This window comes from Metopolophium dirhodum, chromosome 1, assembly GCF_019925205.1.
Source record: "Metopolophium dirhodum isolate CAU chromosome 1, ASM1992520v1, whole genome shotgun sequence".
NCBI classification, from domain to species: domain Eukaryota; kingdom Metazoa; phylum Arthropoda; class Insecta; order Hemiptera; family Aphididae; genus Metopolophium; species Metopolophium dirhodum.
This window is the reverse complement of record NC_083560.1, coordinates 80,059,970-80,083,588: the sequence shown is the minus strand read 5'-3', so window position 1 is coordinate 80,083,588 and position 23,619 is coordinate 80,059,970. Positions and strand designations below refer to the sequence as shown.

Genomic DNA, 23,619 nt, shown 5'->3' with positions numbered 1-23,619 from the left:
AATATCAGGTAGGCAATTTATCTGTGGTAGGTCGCGGACCCAGTGCTGTTTGTACGTAAGTGTAGGATTTAACTCTAAATTATCGAAGTTATATCAAGTTAATTTTGATATTATAATATAATTCGAATTGATGCCAGCTATTGTACCTGATCCGCCCGAATAACCAATGGCAACCAATAATAAATAATTACTAATTTCTACTGTAGAGTGTAACCAATGGCAACTATTAATAAATAAAAATAAAATTTCCAATTTCCATCTTGAACCTCAATGTCCCTGTTTGAGCAGCTATTTAAAATACGAATTTCGAAAAATCCTTTCTTAGTGCGCCTATACATAGTAATAAATACATTTACTGAAAATTTCATATCCATAGCTTCAGCAGTTCCGGCTAGGCGATGATGAATCACCCAGGACAAGTCTTTTTATATATATAGATATATATAATATTATGAAGGCTCTGGGGGGGGTCTATCCCCCTCATCCCCCCTTAATTACGCCCCTGCCCAGAATCTCCTAATAATTAATGCTTATAAGCAGGGTTCGAACTTCGGGACTCATAACACTTAATAATAATAATAATAATAATCAAAATAGACGCTGAAAAAAGTACTTAAATTCTTAATTATATGCACTTAAAAATATTAAAAGAAGCATAAAAGAAGCATGACAAAAACTTTCAACACAATTTTTTTCTATATTTTGGTTAGTTTTTTTTAATTTTAAACATAAAACAATTCATCTCTAGCCTTTTTGAGTTGAAACGATTCAACTTCTTTATTATAGTTTTTATTATAGGTTTTTAAAAAAAAAATAAACTTTAAATTGTTTAAGAATAACTGAAAAAAAAAATTAATAAAATTGACTGTTTATGGTATAATACTGGTTACGGTGTTCATTACTAGGAAATATTTAGTTGGAAAGTTGGAAATGATAAAAAAAAAAATTGTAAATGTTCAATTAAATTCAAAATAAATACAAAATTTTTCTCACAATTTACGAAATATTCTAAAGTATGCTAAATGGGTTAAATATTCTCTAACCCATAAAATATTCTCAAATATGCAAAAAAAACTTTTTTCTACGCATTCGGAATTGAACGAATCGTCCACATTTTTTACTCCTATATAAGACTGCTTAGACCCAGTAACGATATGTAAAAACATATAAATCCGGTATTTAGGCCAATAAACAAAGCGTTAGAAATTATAATCCCATTTAGCAGTTTTCTTTTTATTTGTCGGTGGTTTTTTCCGTGGCATTAAATAAAGCCAATAATTTTTGAGAAAATCGAAAAATTTGCCCTCTAAAGTTCTATTTTGGTCCAATTTGCTAAAAGATAAGGTACTATATTTTGAAATCGAAGCACTCTTTCTGGTAGAAATTTTGTATACAGGAAAAAAAAAAAAAAGACCATTGTAAAACCACTATAGCTTCCTCGCTCTCCTCAAAATCTAAAATGTAATCGTCCAATTTATAAATATGAACAAAATTACTGTAATAAATGTATAATCATATATTATTATATATTTTATATTGTATTTACTTTTTGTTAAAATTATTAATTAATACATATAATATACATTTTATACTTGTCATTTAAAAACTATAAAAACGTATTTAATAATTAAATCTCAAGATTAAATGTGTACTAAAGTTTTGTCTCCAAATTACATGATATAATAATATTATCTATAATTAATTATTTATTAATATTTTTTATTTACTTATTCGTTTGCATTTTTGATAAATTTACCACGCATAAAATTCTAAATAATATAATAGTCAGGCTGAATTGGTCAATTAATATTATCTATAATTAATTATTTATTAATATTTTTTATTTACTTATTCGTTTGCATTTTTGTTAAATTTACCACGCATAAAATTCTAAATAATATAATAGTCAGGCTGAATTGGTCAATTAAATATAACGACAAGACATTTTAAAAATATTTTCGATCAGTTTTGGGAACTTATTAATAAATATTCATATACAATTACTATGCATGAGATAAAGTTTCCTGGACTCGTTTGAGTGTATCCGACTCGTCCCATAATCTTTTTCCAGAGGACTTGTTATATCAGGTAAAGTTTGATTTTGTAATGCTTGGGTACTTGGCCTCATCCATCGTATAATTGTTTAAAATATCATCTAATTAGGTAGTTTAAACAAATATTTTGTTCAAAATAAGCATAATATTGACTAACAATTATTATTTATTATAATTCAGATTGTCATTGTTTGTTTTTTTGTAACATTTTTAATTCATTTCATATCATTGGTTTTTCTTTCATATTTCTCTTTTAAAGTTTTAAATAAAATGTGCAACAATAATCAATCTGCGTTTTTCGTGTGATAAAATAATTTTCCTTAAGTTTCATTTTATTTTGAATTTTTTCGCTTATTAAAGTACCTGTAAATATGGCCTAAGTACTTACTGAATTTATATCACCTACATTTTTGGTAAAAATCAAATTTGATATCTGTTTTATAGAAACTTAGAATTAATACTTATATTCTATATATACTTGTCTATACTATAATATAAATTCAAACTATAATACAATGATTTCTTTCGTAAAATACTTTTAGAATTTTTTGATTTATAATACCATCGTAAATGTTATAGAAACTTTTGAAAAAATTGGTACCTATTTAAAAAGTACCGAAATGAGAAATACATTATAGCAAATAAAATATTAAAAAATGAACCCTTTACCAATAATATTTATGTCTTCTGACATTTTTCGTTAAATACCGTTTTGTCTTGAAATTTTATACTGTAAATTATAACACCTAACTGTAAAGATAAAAAAGTGGGCAAGTGGATGTCGCTCTGCTGTACAATAGGTTACACGTGGGTCACTGTAATGGATGGTGTTAAATTTGAATTCAATGACATAATATCATTGTATAAGAAAAACGACTCTGAGCGAAAACGGTCAGTCAGCCTAAGATATTACTAAGTATATACTATATTTGATGATATTATTGTGAATAAAGTACCTAATATATATATATCCTATATATATCCTATTCACGTGGAACCTTGTATTAAATTTTCACGCTTTTTTACCCAACAAATAAAATGTTATTGATATTTATAGGAAAAAAACAAAAAAAATTGAAAATTGACAATATCCGTAAACAGCTCAAAAAGAATCAAAATATTTTCAAAATTTTTTGGTGTATAGAAAATGAAAATATAAACATTCAGTAAAATCTTCATGTATTTACAAATATTCGTTTTTGAATAAAAATAAAATAACAAAATCGTTAAAAGAGAAATCGAGTGAATATCCAATCTTGTGAAAATATAAACGCCCATAAAAATGTAATTAAATTTGCTTGTGGACAATTATTTTGATAAAGGTAGGCAAACTTATGAATAATCTTGTATTACATTTTCAAATCTTAGATTTAAAAAGAAAAATTTTTATGAATTATCAATTCAAAATAATTTGCTAATTTTCGTGATTTTTCCGTATTTTTTCAAGATTTGAACTTTAAATGCTTATTAAAAAAACTGTGACAGAGGATTTTTAATATTTTTTAAATTGAATTGTAACAATATAGTACGAGCCTTGTATAAAATTTTCAAGCATTATTACCCAACAAATTAAGTTTTATTTACATTCATAGAAAAAAAGATGAATAAAATTGGAAACTGAAAATGTTCCTAAACAGTTCAAAACAAATCTAAATATTTTGAAAATTTTATCGTGTATAGATAACAAAAATATAAACATCCAGTAAAAATTTCATGTATATAATATATTCATTTGTTGTAGAGCTACGCCAAAAACTAAAATCAATTTTGTGGAAAATCGACTTTGCGTAAAAATTCCGGTTTTTTCGTAATTTTTATATTGTTTTTCCCAGCGCTTTTGAAAACTATTGGAAACCTTGTATTCATTTTTCACGCTTTTTGACTAAAAAAATTGAAAATGTCCGTAAACAGCTCAAGATATTTTGGAAAATTTTATCAAGTATATAGGAAATTATAAAATAAACACAATACAGAGTGTAGCAAAATTAGGTTCCTCGATTTAATAATAATAAGCAGTTTTTCGATAACAAGACAGCGGGAACTGACTTATGCCGCTCTCTGTATGATGTAAATTTAAAGTGTTTACGGTTGTTTGTTTTTGAATTGCAACAACATAAGAAATAAAGTGAATATCAAATGTTGTAAAAATTTGAATTTCAAACCTATCGACATTATAATTGATAAATAAAACTAATAAAATTCGAAAATTTCATGTCTATAAATACCTTAACATGAATCACAATATTTTTTAAATTGTATGGTGTGTAGCAAATGGTAGTATAAACATTCAGTGAAAATTGCATGTATCTACGGTCATTTGTTTTAAAATTACACCAAAAACCAAAATCGATTTTGTCGGAAACTGATATTGCGTAAAAATTCCCGTTTCTCCTTTATTTTGTTTTTAGTTTTTTCGGTGCTATTAAAAACTACTAGGATTTAATCTTTGACCTCCCTAATAAACCAACTAGATTTACTTTCCTATCGAACAAGATACTGTTGAAGAAAATCGAAGCAGTTTTACTGCCTCAAACCGTGATAGTAGACACAAAAATAAAAAATAAATGAAAAAATTTAAAAAGCACACATCATTGTAAAATCAATACATTCATCGTTCCACTCAGAATCTAAAATGTGTGCAATTGGGTACCGCTGAACTAATTGTCGAGTGGGTCGCTGTAATGAATGTGTAAAATTTGAATTCTTGATATTAATTCAATAAAATCATTGTAGGTACTTATATACGATTCTGAGCAAAGACTCTATCAGCTTATTAGTCACACAGTGCCTAAGTTGAATTTATTTTTCCCGAAAACATTGCATTTGAAAATGTCATTTAGTATTTGAGTGTATAAAATATAATAATATACTTTAAAAGTTTCAAGTACCCACGAAAATAATTTTAAATTACAACGAAATAACTAAAATCATTATTCGTTGTTTAAATTAAAATTTCTATAAAAAAACTGTGTTTCTATATATATTTGGATATTTTAATTATAGAGTATGAAATATTTATGAGAAACCTTGTTTTAAATTTTTTTTCATAATAATTGAACATTTTATTAACTTTTAACTACAAACTAGCATGCAAATTTCTTCAATTTAGACAAAATTGTCTAAATTCCAACTTTAACAAAAAAAATACTGTAGATTTACGTTCAACTTTTTTTAATTCCACTATTTAATACTAATAACAACTTATGAGAAACTTTGTATTTGCATTTTCAATTTTTTGACCGAGGAGAATTTTTTATACAATAATAAAAAAAAATTTTAAAATTAAAAATTTCTCATGGCTTGAAAGGTGAAAAAGAATCAAAATATTTTTAAAATGTCATCAAGTATGGATAATTATCAAATAAACATTTGGTTACAATTTAAAGTGTCTACGGATATAAGTTATTGAATAACATAAAAAAAAACATCGTGATGATTTAAGTGGACGTGGTATAACCCGCTATAATGTTGTCTCCGTCTTACAAGTGCGTAACATAACAAATTTTACTCTCAGCAGATCACGTTTAGCTATGTTGGTTTAAAATTTAGAGTGAATTGACCTCTTTATACATTTTAAAGGTAGAATTATTATCTAGGCAATCTCATATAGGCTCTTTATTATATTTTAATTTTAAATAGCCTGCAGTTATGAGTAATTTAAGATGAACTAATAATTATAATTTTAAAATACTCATAACTCGCTTTAAAATTAAAAGATAATAAAAAGCCTTTGAGATTACCTAGATAATAATCTTACCTTTAAATTTTATAAGAGGTCAATTCACTCTAATGTTTAAAATAACGGAGCTAAACGTGATCTGCTGAGAGTAAAATTTGCTATATGTTATACTCACTTGTAACACGAGGACAACCAATGCAGGTGCCACGTATACTCTTCAAAATTAAAGTTTCCAAGTTTATTTTATATAAAAACATATTTTACAAAAAAAAAATGATTGCATAAAGCATAACTATTATACTGCATATTTACGTAGGTATGCATAATATATTTCATTGTTTTTAGCGCATAAAGTTCCGAACCTAACCTGGTGATGCACACAAACAAAAAACACACATCATTAAAAAAGGTGGGTAAGTGGATGTCACTCTGTTGTACAATAGGTTATAAGTGGGTCACTGTAATGAATGGTGTTAAATTTGAATTCAATGATATAATATCATTGTATAAGGAAAACGATTCTGAGCGAAAACGGTCAGTCAGCCTATGATATTACTATTACCAAGTATATTAATTGATGTTATTATTGTGAATGAAGTAATTTATATATAACCTATTTACGTGGAGCCTAAGAGCCTTGTTTTCAATTTTCAATCCTTAGCTATAAAAGTTGAACATTTTATAAATTTTTAACTACAAAATAATTATTAAATTATAAATTTGATAAATTTTGTCAACATTTGAACTTTAAATGCTTATAAAAAAAAATTGTGCCTATGTATTCTTAATATTTTTCAACTGCTATTATAACGATATATCAGGAGTCTTATATTATTTTCAAAATTTTATCGTGTACAGAAAATGCTAATACAAACATTCAGTGAAATGTGCAAGTATCTAAAGTCATACGTTTTTAAAGTGAATATCAAATGTTGTAAAAATATGAATTTCAAACGCTCATAAAAATTTAATTTAACTTTCTTGTAGACTTTTTTTTTTTGATAAAGATAGACAAACTTATGGATAATAATCTTGTATTACATTTTCAAATCTTAGATTTAAAAAGAAAAATTTTTATGAATTCTCAACTCAAAATAATTTGCTAATTTACATGATTTTTTCGTATTTTGTCAAGATTTGAATTTACTTATAAATAAAAACTGTGACTAAGGATTTTTAATTTTTTTCATCTACCTTTGAAACAATAATCTAGGAGCCTTCTATTAAATTTTCAAGCTTTTTTACTCAACAGATAAAATTTTATTGATATTTATAGAAAAAAAAATAAAAAAAATGGAAACTAAAAATGTCCTAGAAATTGTAACTATGTATTGAAAGCCTCATACTAAATTTTCAAACTTTTTTATTTTAAAAAAAAAAATAACTAAAAAATTAGAAACTATGTATATATAAACAGCTCAAAACTAGTTGAAATATTTTGAAAATTTTATGGTGTATAGAAAATGCTAATATAAACATTCAGTCAACATTTCATGTTCCTACGGTCATTTGTTTTAGAGTTACATCAAAAACCAAAACCGATTTGGTCGAAAATTGATTTTGCGTAAAAATTCCCGTTTTTCCTTAATTTTTCTTTTGTTTTGTCACGGCGCTTTTGCAAACTACTGAGGCATTTTTACTTTTGACCCCTCAAAGGCCAAAGTACCAACTATATTCACTTTCCTATCAGAAAAGTTACTGTTGAAGAAAATCCAAGCACTTTTACTGTCCTAAAAGGTGATGACAGACACAAAAATAAAAAAATAAAAAATAACAAAAAACACACATCATTGTAAAATCAATACATTCATCGCTTCGCTCAGAATCTAAAATATTAGTACATTCATCAGAATCTAAAATATTTCATACAAACTTCGATATAATTTTGTTGTCACTGCAGGTCACTAGTGAATCAGCTGATTCATAAAAATATAAAATAACCCAATCCAACCTTTTTCAATTGATTAGTTTTTAATTTTCAAATAGTTCTATTTTTTAATTTTTTTATGTCACAAATTATTTTGTCGAATGCGATAAAAACCTTCGACAAGATTCAAGAATACCGTTGATGACGGTTTGCGTTGATGACCGGAGTCGGTGGTACCATGGTCGCGCGGGCTAGTCGCTTCAGCATTGACGTCGCCGCGTCGTAGGCACGCGGCGGCATATTTTGTAGTCAACGAATCTTTCAATGGACGTCATGATCTCAATATACGTTCCTGATACATATATTTCAATCTTTCGCGTTATAATACGTTTCTTTAACGTTTCAACGATGTTGCTACTTTACTACGTTTCCAGAATGTCTTTTTGCTACTGACTTATAACCATGAACTAAGATTTATAGTGTTATAAAATTAAAATTAAAAATTAAATTTGTTTAATAGTTACTGGTCAGGTACATAATTATTATTTATATTTGGTATATAGATTAAAAGATTATAATTTGGATTGCTTAGCTAGATTTGTTGTTTTTTATTTTTTCCTCTAGCTGTGATTTCTATTGTACATGCAATTCAAATGGTCATTAGTCATTACATGGTATTTAATTACATAATTTGTATGGCTTTCACACTTTTATAACTAATGCTATTAATAAGTAATAAATAGTTAATAAAGAAGTAAAGAACACTCTACAGCTCGTTGAAATCGTACGTAATATATTTTTATTTTTTTATAATTTTACTCAATATAATATCCACTAAAAACTATTAACTGCACAAGTCAATATATTGAAAATATAATACATGCGGTGTCGCGTAATTATTTCGTAAATAATTAATTTACAACACGTTTGAATCCAAAAAACCGGTTATGTTTCGATAATAACTTATAAAAAAAATATGTATCACACTACAGTGGTTAGGTTCGTTACACTAGCACCACAAACTAAACTATTTTCTTCGAATTTGGTTCTATACTTTAGTAACCGATTAGTAACTATTCGTAACCGAAAATTTGGAATTTGTAACCTAAACCAAGTACCAGGAAAACCGTTTTTCCCAACCGGGTGCTGGCGTAACGTTACACCAGCACCAGCTCATTGAAATATCTTACTTAGGAAGTTCAAAACCAAACTAGGTTTTAGTAACCGATTAGTAACCATTCGTAACCAAAAATTTGGAATTCGTAACCTAAACCAAGTACCAGGAAAACAATTTTTCCCAACCAGGTGCTGGCGTAACGTTACACCAGCACTCGCACATTGAAATATCCTACTTAGGAAGTTCAAAACCAAACTAGGTTTTAGTAACCGATTAGTAACCATTCGTAACCAAAAATTTGGAATTCTTAACCTAAACCAAGTACCAGGAAGACCATTTTTCCCAACCAGGTGCTGGCGTAACGTTACACCAGCACCCGCACATTGAAATATCCTACTTAGGAAGTTCAAAACCAAACTAGGTTTTAGTAACCGATTAGTAACCATTCTTAACCAAAAATTTGGAATTCGTAACCTAAACCAAGTACCAGGAAAACCATTTTTCCCAACCAGGTGCTGGCGTAACGTTACACCAGCACCCGCATATTGTATATACAAGCATATCCTTGATCAAAAGTATTTTGGATATTTTTATTAACATGAATATGTAAAATATTTTAATTTTTTAGCTTTATTTTTTTCATAATTTTAAATTAGTATATTTTAGATTCTGAGCGAAGCGATGAATGTATTGATTCTACAATGATGTGTGTTTTTTTTTTTATTTTTTTTTTTTTTTTTATTTTTTTTTTTTTATTTTTTTTTTTATTTTTGTGTCTGTCATCACCTTTTAGGACAGTAAAAGTGCTTGGATTTTCTTCAATAGTAACTTTTCTGATAGGAAAGTGAATCTAGTTGGTACTTTGGGGGGTCAAAAGTAAAAATTTCCCAGTAGTTTTCACAAGCGACGTGAAAAACAAAAGAAAAATTAAGGAAAAACGGGAATTTTTACGCAAAATCTGTTTTCGAGAAAATCGATTTTGGTTTTTGGTGTAACTCTAAAACAAATGACCGTAGGGACATGAAATTTTGACTGAATGTTTATATTAGCATTTTCTATGCACCATAAAATTTACAAAATATTTTGACTCTTTTTGAGCTGTTTACGGCCATTGTCAGTTTTCAATTTTTTTAAGTTTTTTTTTCTATAAATATCAATAAAATTTTATCTGTTGAGTAAAAAAGCTTGAAAATTTAATAGAAGGCTCCCAGGTTATTGTTTCAAAGGCAGATGAAAAAAATTAAAAATCCTTAGTCACAGTTTTTAATTATAAGCATTTAAAGTTCAAATTTTGACAAAATACGGAAAAATCACGAAAAATAGCAAATTATTTTGATGAGAATTCATAAAAAATTTTCTTTTTAAATCTAAGATTTGAAAATGTAATATAAGATTACTCATAAGTTTGTCTACCTTTATCAAAAAAAAAATGTCTAGAAGAAACTTAAATTAAATTTTTATGAGCGTCTGAAATTTATATTTTTACAACATTTGATATTTACTCGATTTCTCATGTAACAATTTTCTTATTTTATTGTAATTAAAAAACGAATGACTGTAGATACTTGAAAATTTCACTGAATGTTATATTAGCATTTTCTATACACCATAAAATGTTGAAAATATTTTGACTCTTTTTGAGCTGTTTACGGACATTGTCAGTTTTTAATTTTTTTAGTTTTTTTTCTATAAATATCAATAAATTTTTATTTGTTGGGTAAAAAAGCGTTAAAATTTAATATAATGCTCCTGATATATCGTTCTAATAGCAGTTGAAAAATATTAAAAATATATAGGCACAATTTTTTTTTATAAGCATTTATAGTTCAAATTTTGACAACATTTATCAAATTTATAATTTATTAATTATTTTGGAGTTAAAAATTTATAAATTTTTAACTTTTATGGCTAAGGATTGAAAATTTAAAACAAGGCTCCACGTAAATAGGTTATATATAAATTACTTTATTCACAATAATATCATCAAATATACTTGGTAATACCATAGGCTGACTGACCGTTTTCGCTCAGAATCGTTTTTCTTATACAATGATATTATATCATTGAATTCAAATTTAACACCATCCATTACAGTGACCCACTTGTAACCTACCGTACAGCAGAGTGACATCCACTTATCCACCTTTTTTATACATATTTTTTATTTTTATATTTTAATTTTCTTGCTGAATATAAAACAAAAATATATGAATAAATGTTGTTAAGTGTTAACATAGGTATACCTATTTAATTTATTATTGTATTTTATATAAAATAAAGATGTTTTTTATCTAATAAATTATTTTTTATTTTGTATTCAATAAAAAAATTGATTTAAAAAATAATTATTTAAAATAAATGAAAAGTTAAAAAATTATTTAATTTTAAAAAGGAAAAGAATTAATTAATTAATATTTTATAATTATTTATTTTTAAGTCCTTAACTATTTATATTTAGATAAATACTATTTATTTATTTATGTGATAAAAATTATAATAAATAAAGATAAGATCTTTAATTTTTTTCAAACCATGGAAATTAAATTTCTTTTCCGATAATTTATTATGTGGTGGTGACTTAGTGTACTAATACTACTATACTACTAGTAAGTATAATATAGTTGTAATTAAATATTAATAATATGATAATTAGTACACTAATTAGCTTTTAAAAAATAATTGATCAATCAATTTCATGTACCTATAGTTGTCAGTAACATATTGTAGTCTAGGGGTTCTTTTTCCTAGGGTCGGGGATTTTTTTCCGGGATTGTTCGTCAGGAGATAGAGCTAATGATATTTACCATATTTATCATAGGCAATATAAAATAATTGTAAAGTTTAAATAAAAATTAGATAATTTCAAATTTTTTCCCAAAAAAAAAAAGTAAGAAATACAGTTTACAGATTTATTAATATTTTAGGAAACAAATGAATAATTTATTTTGCGGGAGTTATTACAAGTTTTTGCCCCACCCCTCCCCCCCCCCCCTTAGTTGCGCTTATGGGCCGTACCAGGATAACTATTATGCGAATAACTAATAACTAATAATATATATGCTAGGTACTATAGATACCTACTTATAATCTATAAATATAAATTTAATCACCGAGGTCTAATTAACTATAACAAATATAATATGATATATGTGATATAGAGTATTTTAGTACAATTTATTTTATTACAACAGCGATCAGCGAATGAGTGTGCGGCCTACATAATTTTATTATTCACTTTTAATTTAAACATGACATTGTAATATTGAAAAGTGGCAATAATATTGTGTCTCTAATTCTGTACTATTTTCTTCTTTTATCTATTAAATTTATCTATGATGAGCATCGAAAAGAAGATAGCATATTTTGATAACATTTCATATTTATTTCATATTGAATTTAAATTATACACTGTATGTCTTCATGCAAAACCTAATGCAAGGTAAAATAATATTTTATCGAGTAGAAAATGATAATAGTACTTTTTGTCAATCACGGATCCATCGTTTTTTATTAAAATAATAACAATTTTTAGTACCTATGTAAACTTTCATGTTCATAAGCAATTATTCACTAAAATATTATTAATTGTTTTGCAATTTTGTAAGTATTTAAACCTATATAAACTATAAAATTTATTTTTAGTTATTTTTATACTTAATAAATCAATTGTTATCAAAAATCGATTTAATTTTTATTATTACCTACTCTCAAACTTATTTTTGCATATTTGTTGCGTATATTTCCACAATTTTACTGTATATTATTTGACATATTGTGATACTTTTTATTGCATATTTTTTATAACACAATAAATAATAATTATGTTTAGATTTAGGAAAAAGGTAGCTAGAAATTATTTTTTCTAATTTGATTATTTTTATATTTATACTATAATCTTTATCTTATTTTGTAAATTATATTATAATATGCCTTACAATTATATAATGCAATTAATTTCAGGACTTGGAAGGAAAACAAAAAGTAAAAAACTTTCATAAGACCCGTATCAAATTATTGGCTTACAACAATTCATTTTTTAGTAGTGTGATAAAAGACAATGGAACGGGAAAATTAAGTGAGTACAGGTATATTATTAAACAGAATATTCCTACCCTATTTATACCTGCGTCCTGCAATATACCTAGTTCAGTACCTATACCGTCATCTGGCATAAGTTCGAACGTTTTTTGAGCTATTTTAGTTCATAAAAATTAAATTAAAGCTTAATTTGAATTTTTCTTATGTATAATTTTAAGTAACAATTATGCTATTATTATACAATATACTTATTTATAATAAGAAAAGAAAAAATATAAGAATTTTCAATTTTATTAAAATTTTTTATTCCTATCCAGCGCGACGGTAGTGGCGCGAAGCTAAGTAAAAAAAAAATAGCGGAGTATAGCCACTAACGTATAATAACAGGACACCGAGTTTTAACATTGAAAAATCGTCCTAATTTATGTCAATTCTTTGCCAAGCTCTACAGGGCAAACGGCTGAACATATAAAGTGGTATGAGGTATCAATCGATCAGAAATATTGTGCAGGTGGGAATAGAGGAATTCGCTAGCAGATTGTTTAGATACTTTGTAAGTTATAAGCAAAAATGTTCAAGTACTTTTAAGACCGGAACAGTGGGGATGGTCGGATGGATAAGCGGTGGGTCGGGGAACGAAAATATCGTAAATATCCCCCGACCATAGATAATATAAGAATGGATAGGACATAAGAACTTATCACATGAAACTTTAGTGATACTAATTTTAAGGTTATATGGGGCAAATATTGATATGATAATTGATAAATAATAATTAATATTTTAAATATTTTAAATATTTAACAAAGTTTAGAGTAATTTTCCAGGCACAAGTGGTACAACAATCAAAATACAAACTGACAAATATCTAAATATAACTGACTATCATGTTATTCATTATTATTTAATAAAATAGTTTTGCACATAACCTTAAAAAGCCCCATATCGCGGAGTTATAACGAAGTGTTTTTGGTGTGATAATATATACATTTATTTTGCGTCTAATATTCTTGTTGGTGGCCGAATTTTAATTCGAAGTAAAGGGTAGGTTCAGATAGGAATATGGAATTTTTTTAAGAAAATAGTTCTAGTAAAAATGTTCAAATATAAAAATATTACAAAAATTATAGCACCAAGATAAAATTATGAGTATATTCGATAATTAACATTGTCCTTTTTACATAAAAAATAGTTCGTTTTTAATTTTTTTTTTCAATATGGCAAATTTATATAAGAAATAATTAATTCTTTTTAAGTCCAAAATAATCTAATAATGATCAATTTTTCTAAAAAAAATTTTTATTGTCCACATATTTCGTGCATAAGATATAAGAATAATGAAGTCCTAATATAAAATTAATAACTTGCGTAATAAAATCTGTACGACACATTTTATCACAAATATTTTTTTCAAGTAAAACACTACTTTTTAAATATTGACAGCATATTAAAATGTGAAGTTGCACCAGGGCCAGAACTTATGCCAGGTATAATAATGAGAATACGACGGCGCTATTAATTCATTTATATAGTGCAGAATATAAACTCCAGTAAAAACCAAAAACCCTAAAGTGACATTTTAATACAGGCTTATCGTATGGCGTTGAATGTATTATATTCAAAGAAATCGCTACAAGATTGAACATTACATGGGACACATACACATCTGACGATAAAGACAAATGGGGAACAGTGTGGTTGAACAATACAATTACCGGAGGTGCACTCAAATGGTTGTATACTAAAAGGGTTGATGTGTCATTTTGCTCGCTTTGGATTGATCATATAAAATCCAAGTTCGTGGACATGTCTAAATTTTGGACATTAACGTGTTTAAAGTTTTTGGTCCCTAAACCCCGGCCGTTGAGAGAAAAATGGGACTTGCTGTTCAAACCGTTTCCGTTAAGTTTGTGGCTATTAGTTTTATTTTCTGCGACGTTGACGACAATTACAGTATGGATATTGGCAGGCATTCAGAAAAAGATTGGCTATGAAAATATTAACGGTTGGTACTTACGTAGTTACGTCACATATAGGTTTATCCTTATGTTACCAAATACCAATAGAGTTTATTCGTAGGTATAAACAAATATTTCTGTATTAATGATATCTGAAGTAAAAATGTTCGATTTTTTATTTTACCGATGAAGAAACATGATTTGACTACATAATATATTTATGAGTTATGACTAGGGCTCGGAAGTTGTAGGAGTTGCATATTTTTCTGTATGTTCTCAATTTATAGCAGACCAAGCTATAAATCCGTTCTATACAATGACGAGTTTAAATACAAAAATTAAAAATGCATATTGTGCATATTTTGCCAACTTTAGCTAAAAAGTGCATATTTCATTGATTTTATACACATATTATGCATATTTCATATTTTTCAAAAAAAAAATTGATTTTTTTCTTTCTTAACCTGTATATTTCAACTAATATTTAATATAAAACTCAAAATTACTAATAGTCAATTACGGAGTTAATAACAGTGGTGTACTAATGTGATACGCATTTAGTCTATCACGCTAGTATGCCGAAATACTTATTTGTAGTACTATCTTATCGTCGATAAGTTATCGTAAATATAATGATGGTTTCTTCGTTTATCGTTACTGTCGATTAACCGATGACTTCAACTGACGTTGAAAGATCATTTTCTCGATATAAAAATCTTCTATCGAATAATCGTCGTTCATTTGAAATAGAAAATCTTAAGAAAATATTGGTGGTTCAATGCAATAACTTAACAGGTATTAGAAAACATGTATTTTTTTCGTAATTTAAAAAATACTGAAAAAATATTATTAATTTTATTTTCAGCTCAATAAGATGTCAAAATGCCAACCAGTTATACTTTTTTTTAGTTATAAATAATTTTTATGTATATGATTAATTTGTAAACAACATCACTGATGTATTTAATTTTTGGAATTCAGAATAATATTTTTTGCATATTTAACATTTTTAATGCATATTTTGCAATTTTTTCGTGCATATTTGCATGCATATTTTACCTTTTTTAGCTCCTACAACTTCCGAGCCCTATAGTTATGACATATAATTTATATAGCTACTACTATTACTTATTAGTTATTTAATACTTATTTATTTTGTCTATGTTATAAATGTAAATTTTTCATAAAACGTGTTTTTTATTTGTTTTTAGCATTTACTTCGTTATCAGCGACAATTTTTTGGATTATCGGAATGATGTTATTGACTAATAATCCACGTACTTACAGAATGGGACCTATTAGACATTTGATCAATTGGTGGTGCATGTTTATATTCATCATGTCTACTTCGTTTTCCAGCATTCTCTATTCATTCATTACATCGTCCGAGTACACAGATATTGTTTTGGACGTTGAAGACATGGTTAAAGCCAATTACTATTGGGGTCTTACTTATCCACCCCCTTATGAGTACATACTGAAAATGGAAGTAAGACTGTAATGATGTTTATATGATTTTGTGCAGGGATAAAATTATATATATTAATTTTAAACGTTTTAAATATATTGTATTAAAAACCTCTAAATACCGCCATGGCGCCATATACCGGACACACACCGGACACATTCCTTAGCTGAAAATTTATTCAGAAGGTTCAATTTATAATTTATGGAAAGTTTGTGGTTTGTTTCAAAAAAAATCTTCCATTATTTGGACTTTGGAGGTTTCCGTTAGGGGAAATGTTTAAATGTATAATATAATATATCTCCATGATAACTGATAATTATACGTCGTACACTCGAGCAGTCGAGCGTATAAACCTACACGAAATAAAAACAAATAATATTATAATAGCCAATAGGTGATTTATAATCCAAAGTAGGTATTTTTAAGTACAAATAAGTATATATAAATAATAAAATCAATGTTTTATATCTATCTTGTACGGCAGTTATTTGTTATTATAATGAAATACTGATATTAGTGCAATATATTACTAGGAATATAATATTTGGAATGAAATGTGCTCAAAATAAAAATAATATACTATTCTATTAGCTATACACCTATAATACCTATTTCATATTATAACGAAATAGTGTTATCCAGGCGTCCAGTTAAATGAACCCGGATTAAAAAAATAATATTAATTTTTAATAATACTTTAGGAAGCCTACGTATCGTTTAGCTTAAAATACTCTTTAATTTTATATATTATCTATAGTTAATTAGGTAATTAAAGAACGTTCTGAAAGAAAAATTCTCTGAATATCCAGTGAAATATTCCCTACCTTATATAATAAATAAATATATTATGCTTATATAATGCTCTATGTGCATTTAAATATACTGACGTCGGACAAACAACTTGTCAGTCAACCCACGCTGATCGTCTGATCGAAATGGCTTCATCAGCAGATTACCGTGGGAAAGTGGAAACATAATACCATTAATTATAAATACTATACAATTTATAATCAACGATAATACCCAATATAAATATTATGCTGACTTCGCGCATAAAATTGTAAAACAATAAACAAAAACTCAATTTTCCCATCACATATTCAAATGCGTGTGATTATAAAAAATTGTTTTTAAAACACAAACGGTGTTCTATTGACCCTGATTGTATTGCCTCTGCGTAGACTTGGCTTAAATGACGGCTTTACATAATAATAAAATAAAAATACACTTATAATTTTATAAATTATAATAGGTTCATACTTTATTTATCTTAACATTTTTCAGGTGGGATGGAGTTGTGTTAAAAAGTTTAAGCATAAAATATTTTTACCCAGTCCGTTGCAATATTAACACTTAACCAAACTATTTGAACTTGGATAAAAAAAAAAACAAATATGTTGAACGAAAATAATTGATTACTTAGACTTGTATAGTAATGACATAATTTATTTATAGTAATCTGTAATAAATAATAATATACTAATATGAATTAACTGTACAAATAAAAAATAAAAAGTAGGCTTAAAACTATACGTTTTTAAACTTTATGCTCACTATATATAGTCATAAACTCATAACTAGCATTAAAATACAAATATATAGAAAAATAGGTGGGGAACACAATAACACATATTATGATCTTAACTCTAAATTTGATATCAGTATTTAGCATTTAATATTAAGGTGCAGGCTAATGTGGAAATTCAAAAAAAAATGTGAGCGTTTGGTTTAAGGTAACCTATATATACATGGTTGTGAACATTTTTAAATCATAATATTTACGTAAATATAATTTGCTTCAAAATTAAAATAACGAAAAAACGTACTTATGTGATAACATCGTAGATAATAAATGCTCAGTGCTCTTACCCAGTTACCATTATAAATTTGATATATTATTTTTATTTTTTATTTTTTAAATGCAATCTACAATCTATACCGCTTTGGCATAATAAGTAGACGTAATACAGATTAGTTCTATACAAATTATTAAAAAAAAAAATACATTATATCTTTAATAACATTTATACATAATACGTGACATTTTTGAGGAAAGCAGCCACCCATTAGTAACACTTTCAATATAATATTAATATATTATATTGATCCGATTTTCCGTAATCATAAAACTAATATAACAAAACTAAATTCATTTTGATGAACATAAATTTGGGTACAATGTGTTTTATTTATTTAATTTGATTTTTCTATGCACTTTGCATTGTTTTCCGAATCTACTAACGCGATGCTCGTTTTATAACGTACACGTTTCATGTATTTTTGAATCAGAATAAGAATTTTTTTTTATTATCTATTAGAGCATTTTATTATTTTGGGTAATTTTTGAAGTTTTTAGATCCAAAATTTGAATTTATAATTCTATTTTAAGATCATTACATATTTTTTATATAAATTTAACAAACTTGTCATCAAACATATTGTAATCGGTCGGGAGCTAGGAGCGCCGAGATTATCATGTGGAAACTAAAAAGCATACAATATTGGTGAAACACCTATAGGTGTTTTAATTTTACAATTACATTTCAGACTCAAACACAACATTACAATATCGTCATATTCTTATGAGTTGACGAAAAACGGTGAAAATTATGGGTTGTAGTTAACCTAACCCGTTTTAAATAATATTATTCGACAATAGTATTGCTCTTGGCAAATAGCTCAATAAATAATAATAATAACAAAAATAACATTATTGCACGAAACGTTTGTAGAATCCGGTGCACGTGAAGTTCAGCAAGCGGTTCGTACCGGAACGCGGCGTGGACGATCGGATCAGCCGACTGAAGCGCGGTCGGTACGCGATTCTGACAAAGTGCCTGTACGAGAAACACTTCATGGAGTCAGATAAAGTGCCGGTCGCTATGCTGAACAATCTACGAACGGCCCGGACGTGCTTGAGCCAGTTTTACATCGGTTTTGGGTTCGCCAAGCGGTCACCGTACGTGAAACCGGCCAACCTGGTCATCCAGCGGATCTTTGAGAGTGGGCTGATCGACTATTGGCTAAGCCGGGTGACCGAGGTCCGCATGTCGCCTACTACGTTCAAGCAAGTGTACGAGATAAAGCCACGTAAGGGCGGCCACCCGTCGGCGCTTAGTTACCGACAATTCAAAGTCGTCATGGTCGTATGGATGGTTGGATGCGCACTGTCAGCGGCCGTGTTCGCCGTCGAATGTCGGTATGGTCGCGGCGGCACGGAAAACGCACAGTTTTCGACAAAATCGATTTTGGTTTTTGGTATAACTCAAAAACAAATGACCGTAGGTTCATGAAATGTTCAATGGATATTTTATAATAGTATTATCTATACCTGATAAAATTTTCAAAATATTTCAACTAGTTTTGAGCTGTTTATATATAGTTTCTAATTTTTTAGTTATTTTTTTTTTAAAAATAAAAATGTTTGAAAATTTAGTACGAGGTTTCAATACATAGTTACAATTTCTAATATATTGTTACAATGACAGTTGAAATATTAAAAATATTAAAAATACATAGTCACAATTTTTGTACAAGCATTTAAATTTTGAATTTTGACAAAAGGCGTAAAAATCAGGTAAATGTGCAAATTATTTAGAGTCAGAAATTCCTAAAAATTGTTTCTTTATAAATCAAAAATTTTAAAATGCAATAGAAGATTCCTTATAAGTTTGTCTACCTTTATCAAAAAAAAAATCACTAGGGCAAACAACTAGTAGCTATAAAAAATCACAAAATATGCACTTAAATATACAAAATATGCATTAAAAATTTTTTTGAACAAAAAATAAGAATTTTTCTGTAGGTACCTATTACTTTAATGAATAAATTTTATTTACAACTTTATTTAACAACTTACAAGTTACAATTAATTATTTGAATTATTTGGGTTTATTTTATGAATTTTCTTATCTGGATACTTCTTTAACTACTAAAGAACAATTGACAAACTATTTTTGTTTCAAATATTAAAGATAAACACAAATTTTTACCTTGGAAGTTACATTGAACAATAAGGGGTTTTTTCAAATTTAAAACTTTTATTATTCTTAGTTAACAGCACTTTGAACATTGAAAAAGAACGTTAACATCAAAAGAATTTATAGGAGTATATTTAAAATATGCTAAATCGTCAAGGCTCAACATTTCAGGTATTCTGACTATTGAAGTTTCTTCTCCAGATAACATATTTGAAATTTGAGCCAATATTTGTTAACCTTTATTTTTCTCTAAAACATTCATCTTTTCTTGAATCATTTTTCCCACTGTACCAACTACCGGGGTACTTGATTCAATTTAAAAAAAAAACGTCTTCAATTATTTTTATGGTGGTTTATATTTATTGGTGTTCGCAATAATAACATGTGGATTAGTGGATTTACATTTACCCACGATCCCCACCTTGTAATTATAGGTTCCGGAAGAAGTGAAAGATCAGGTGCTGATCAAAATTTAAAATAATTTTAAATTCAACGTTATTTTGGTTGTAAAATAAAATAAATAAAAACGTCGACTAAAAATTATTTAAAATATGCATCTAAAAGTATAATAATATGGAATAGAAATATGCCCTAAAAACCAAAAAATCGCAAAAATACGCATTTATATGCACAATAAACTTTTAAAACTACCTTTGTGGAAGCATTAAACGTATTTGTTTCGCACTCTATTATTTTTGTGACTATGCAAAAAAAATATGCAAATGCTACAAGTTCACTACCCTAGTCATCACCTTTTAGGACAGTAAAGATGCTTGGATTTTCTTAAACAGTAACTTTTCTGATAGGAAAATATAGTTTATAATAGAAAATCTAGTTGGTACTTTGGGGGGTCAAAAGTAAAAATGCCTCAGTAGTTTGCAAAAGCGCCGTGAAAAACAAAAGAAAAATTAAGGAAAAACGTTAGTTTTTACGCAAAATCAATTTTCGACAAAATCTGTTTTGGTTTTTGGTGTAACTCTAAAACCAATGACCATTGATACAGGAATTTTTGACTAAATGTTTATATTAGCATTTTCTATACACCATAACATTTTCAAAATATTTTGACTTATTTTAAGATATTTACAGACATTTTTAGTTTCCTATTTTTTTAGTTTTTTATTCTATAAATATCAATAAAATTGTATTTGTTGGGTAAAAATGCGTGAAAATTGAATACAAGGCTCCTGATATATTGTTACAATAGCAGTTAAAAAATATTAAAAATATATAAGCACTATTTCTTTTATAAGCATTTAAAGTACTAATTTGGACAAAACACATCAAATATAAAATTTAATAACTATTTCGTAGTTAAAAATGTATATAATTTTCAACTTTTATTGTTTTTGTAAGTATTTGTTATGCTTACGATGGGATACAATGCATCTATATTATAGAGTCCCATAAATCTGCATTCTTATTTCGGAATTTTTGAAGTATATTTACTGCTTGGTGTAGATAGTACAAATTATAATATTCATGGTAGGTAGTAGGTACAATTTATAATCTATTAGTATACATACAATAATACGTTTATAATATTATTATACTTCTTCAATTTTTTTTTAAGGGGAAGGGGAGGCAAAGGCATACTTATTTATTGTTTATTGTTATATTTTTGTTGAATTAAAGCCATAAATAATATTTTCAATAAATTTATTGTTTCAGTAAGGTACCTGAATAATTCCATACACATTACAGAAAATGGTAAACTCTAATAAAAACTGAATTGGAAATATTTGATGATGACATAATGTAATTTGAATTGGAAATATTTGATGATGGCATAATGTAATATGAATGTTTTTTTATAAATGAAAACAATTATGTGACATCAATTACATTTTGCATCTATAACATTACGTTATTTCCTGGTTGAATACCAGTCTTTTACTTGAAATAGTAACGTTAAAGCATCAACTCATACCAACTCAACACAATGTGATATCATATCATCTCAAAAAAACAATCAAGTTAGGTAAAAATTATTTTTTCTAACTGTTGAAAACCGATACCAAAATGTCATCTGCAATAAATCATTATTAAAAACAACATTTGTAAATACATTAAAAAATATTCATAGTGTTAACCTTAAAAATTAGATATTTGCAATAAATCATTTTCTCAAGCATAACATTTAAGTAGACTCGATATTATATATATTTGTTATGTTATTTTTTATCTTAAATATATAGTCAAATATCTATGTATTGTAACTATACTCTACCATAAAATAATTTTGGTAATTTTTGCTTAGTTTATAAACTTGACTACTGTTACAAATTTGATTATAAAAAAATATAATATGTAATCAAGTATCAATAAATTATTACTTTATTTTGCCATAAATTAATAGTGTTATTATCACATCATTTTCTTGATCAAACAAATGATTTGTAATTTGATTTTATAATAATTCATGTATTATGTTGTAAAAATGTAGAATATTATAATATTCACAGCTTAAATATTATAGTTAACAAATGATAATATCAGGACATAAAGTACTTCTTTGAAGATTTTTTTTTAATGCTTATATTAAAGAATGGAATGTATAATATGTAATGTTACTTCAGAGTCTAGTTAATACATGAACACTTTATATTTAACAGTTTTGCTTGGACCTAATACCTGGCGAATTATTAATTATTTTGGCTCGACGATAATGTTAACTAATGCCCGGAATACACGAGGCTAGGTATTCCCAGCGCCTATCCTGGCGTGGAACAATACTAGTTCACAAAAATAAAACACATTATTATTAAACTAGCCTGGCTTGACATGCTAGGAAGCTAGCATATTCACTAGCTTGCTAGCTTAAAAACGAAGCTAGCTCTGTTTACAGGAAGCTAAAATTACTAGCTTACTAGCATTACCTCGCTATCCTAGCTTGAAAAACTAGCCTCGTGTATTCTGGGCATTAGGGTGTAAGGTAAACTCTGCATTAGTTTATAGGTCTATACATACTAGACTCTTAACGTTGACCTCCCCAGATGTCGCTTCTATAATGTTCTATAAGTATACTTTATTTAGTAATAATTAGTAAGTTAGCATAAACAAAATTAAAACTAATTTATTCATACTTAAATAAAAATTTTTACTATCATTCATTATCATTTATCACGACTACCACGAGAAAAGTGATAACGGACAACGGTGGATTCAAGTTAGAATAGTTAGATAGTACTATCTTAAATCGTGATTCAAGACATTCAAGTTCAACGGAAATATTTTTCAGTGAACACTGAACAACACATGACAAAATAAATAAAATCAATGTAACTAATCAACGTAACTAATATTGGTCGAAAACGTGCACCCCTCCCGCACTTCGACAAGAACTGTGACGTAAGCCGTTCTCACCAGCAGAAATAATAATAATAATAATAATAATATATAATATCGGAGAACGGATGTCGGAAATTTTTGTGGTGGGAGAACACACAGTTGCGTAT

General features: G+C 27.1%; 1 protein-coding gene across 1 annotated transcript in view; it reads left to right on the top strand.

Moving 5' to 3' along the window:
- The window catches only part of LOC132935365 (uncharacterized), a 28,590-nt gene extending 8,961 nt beyond the window's left edge, over window positions 1–19,629 (top strand). Inside the window, exons 3-6 of the mRNA XM_061001893.1 lie at window positions 12,678–12,792; window positions 14,344–14,760; window positions 15,925–16,202; window positions 18,914–19,629. Of these exons, the coding sequence (XP_060857876.1) occupies window positions 12,678–12,792; window positions 14,344–14,760; window positions 15,925–16,202; window positions 18,914–19,474 (1,371 nt within the window). The 3' untranslated portion in view covers window positions 19,475–19,629. The remainder of the gene's footprint in view (window positions 1–12,677; window positions 12,793–14,343; window positions 14,761–15,924; window positions 16,203–18,913) is intronic.
- The last annotated feature ends 3,990 nt before the right edge of the window (window positions 19,630–23,619 follow it).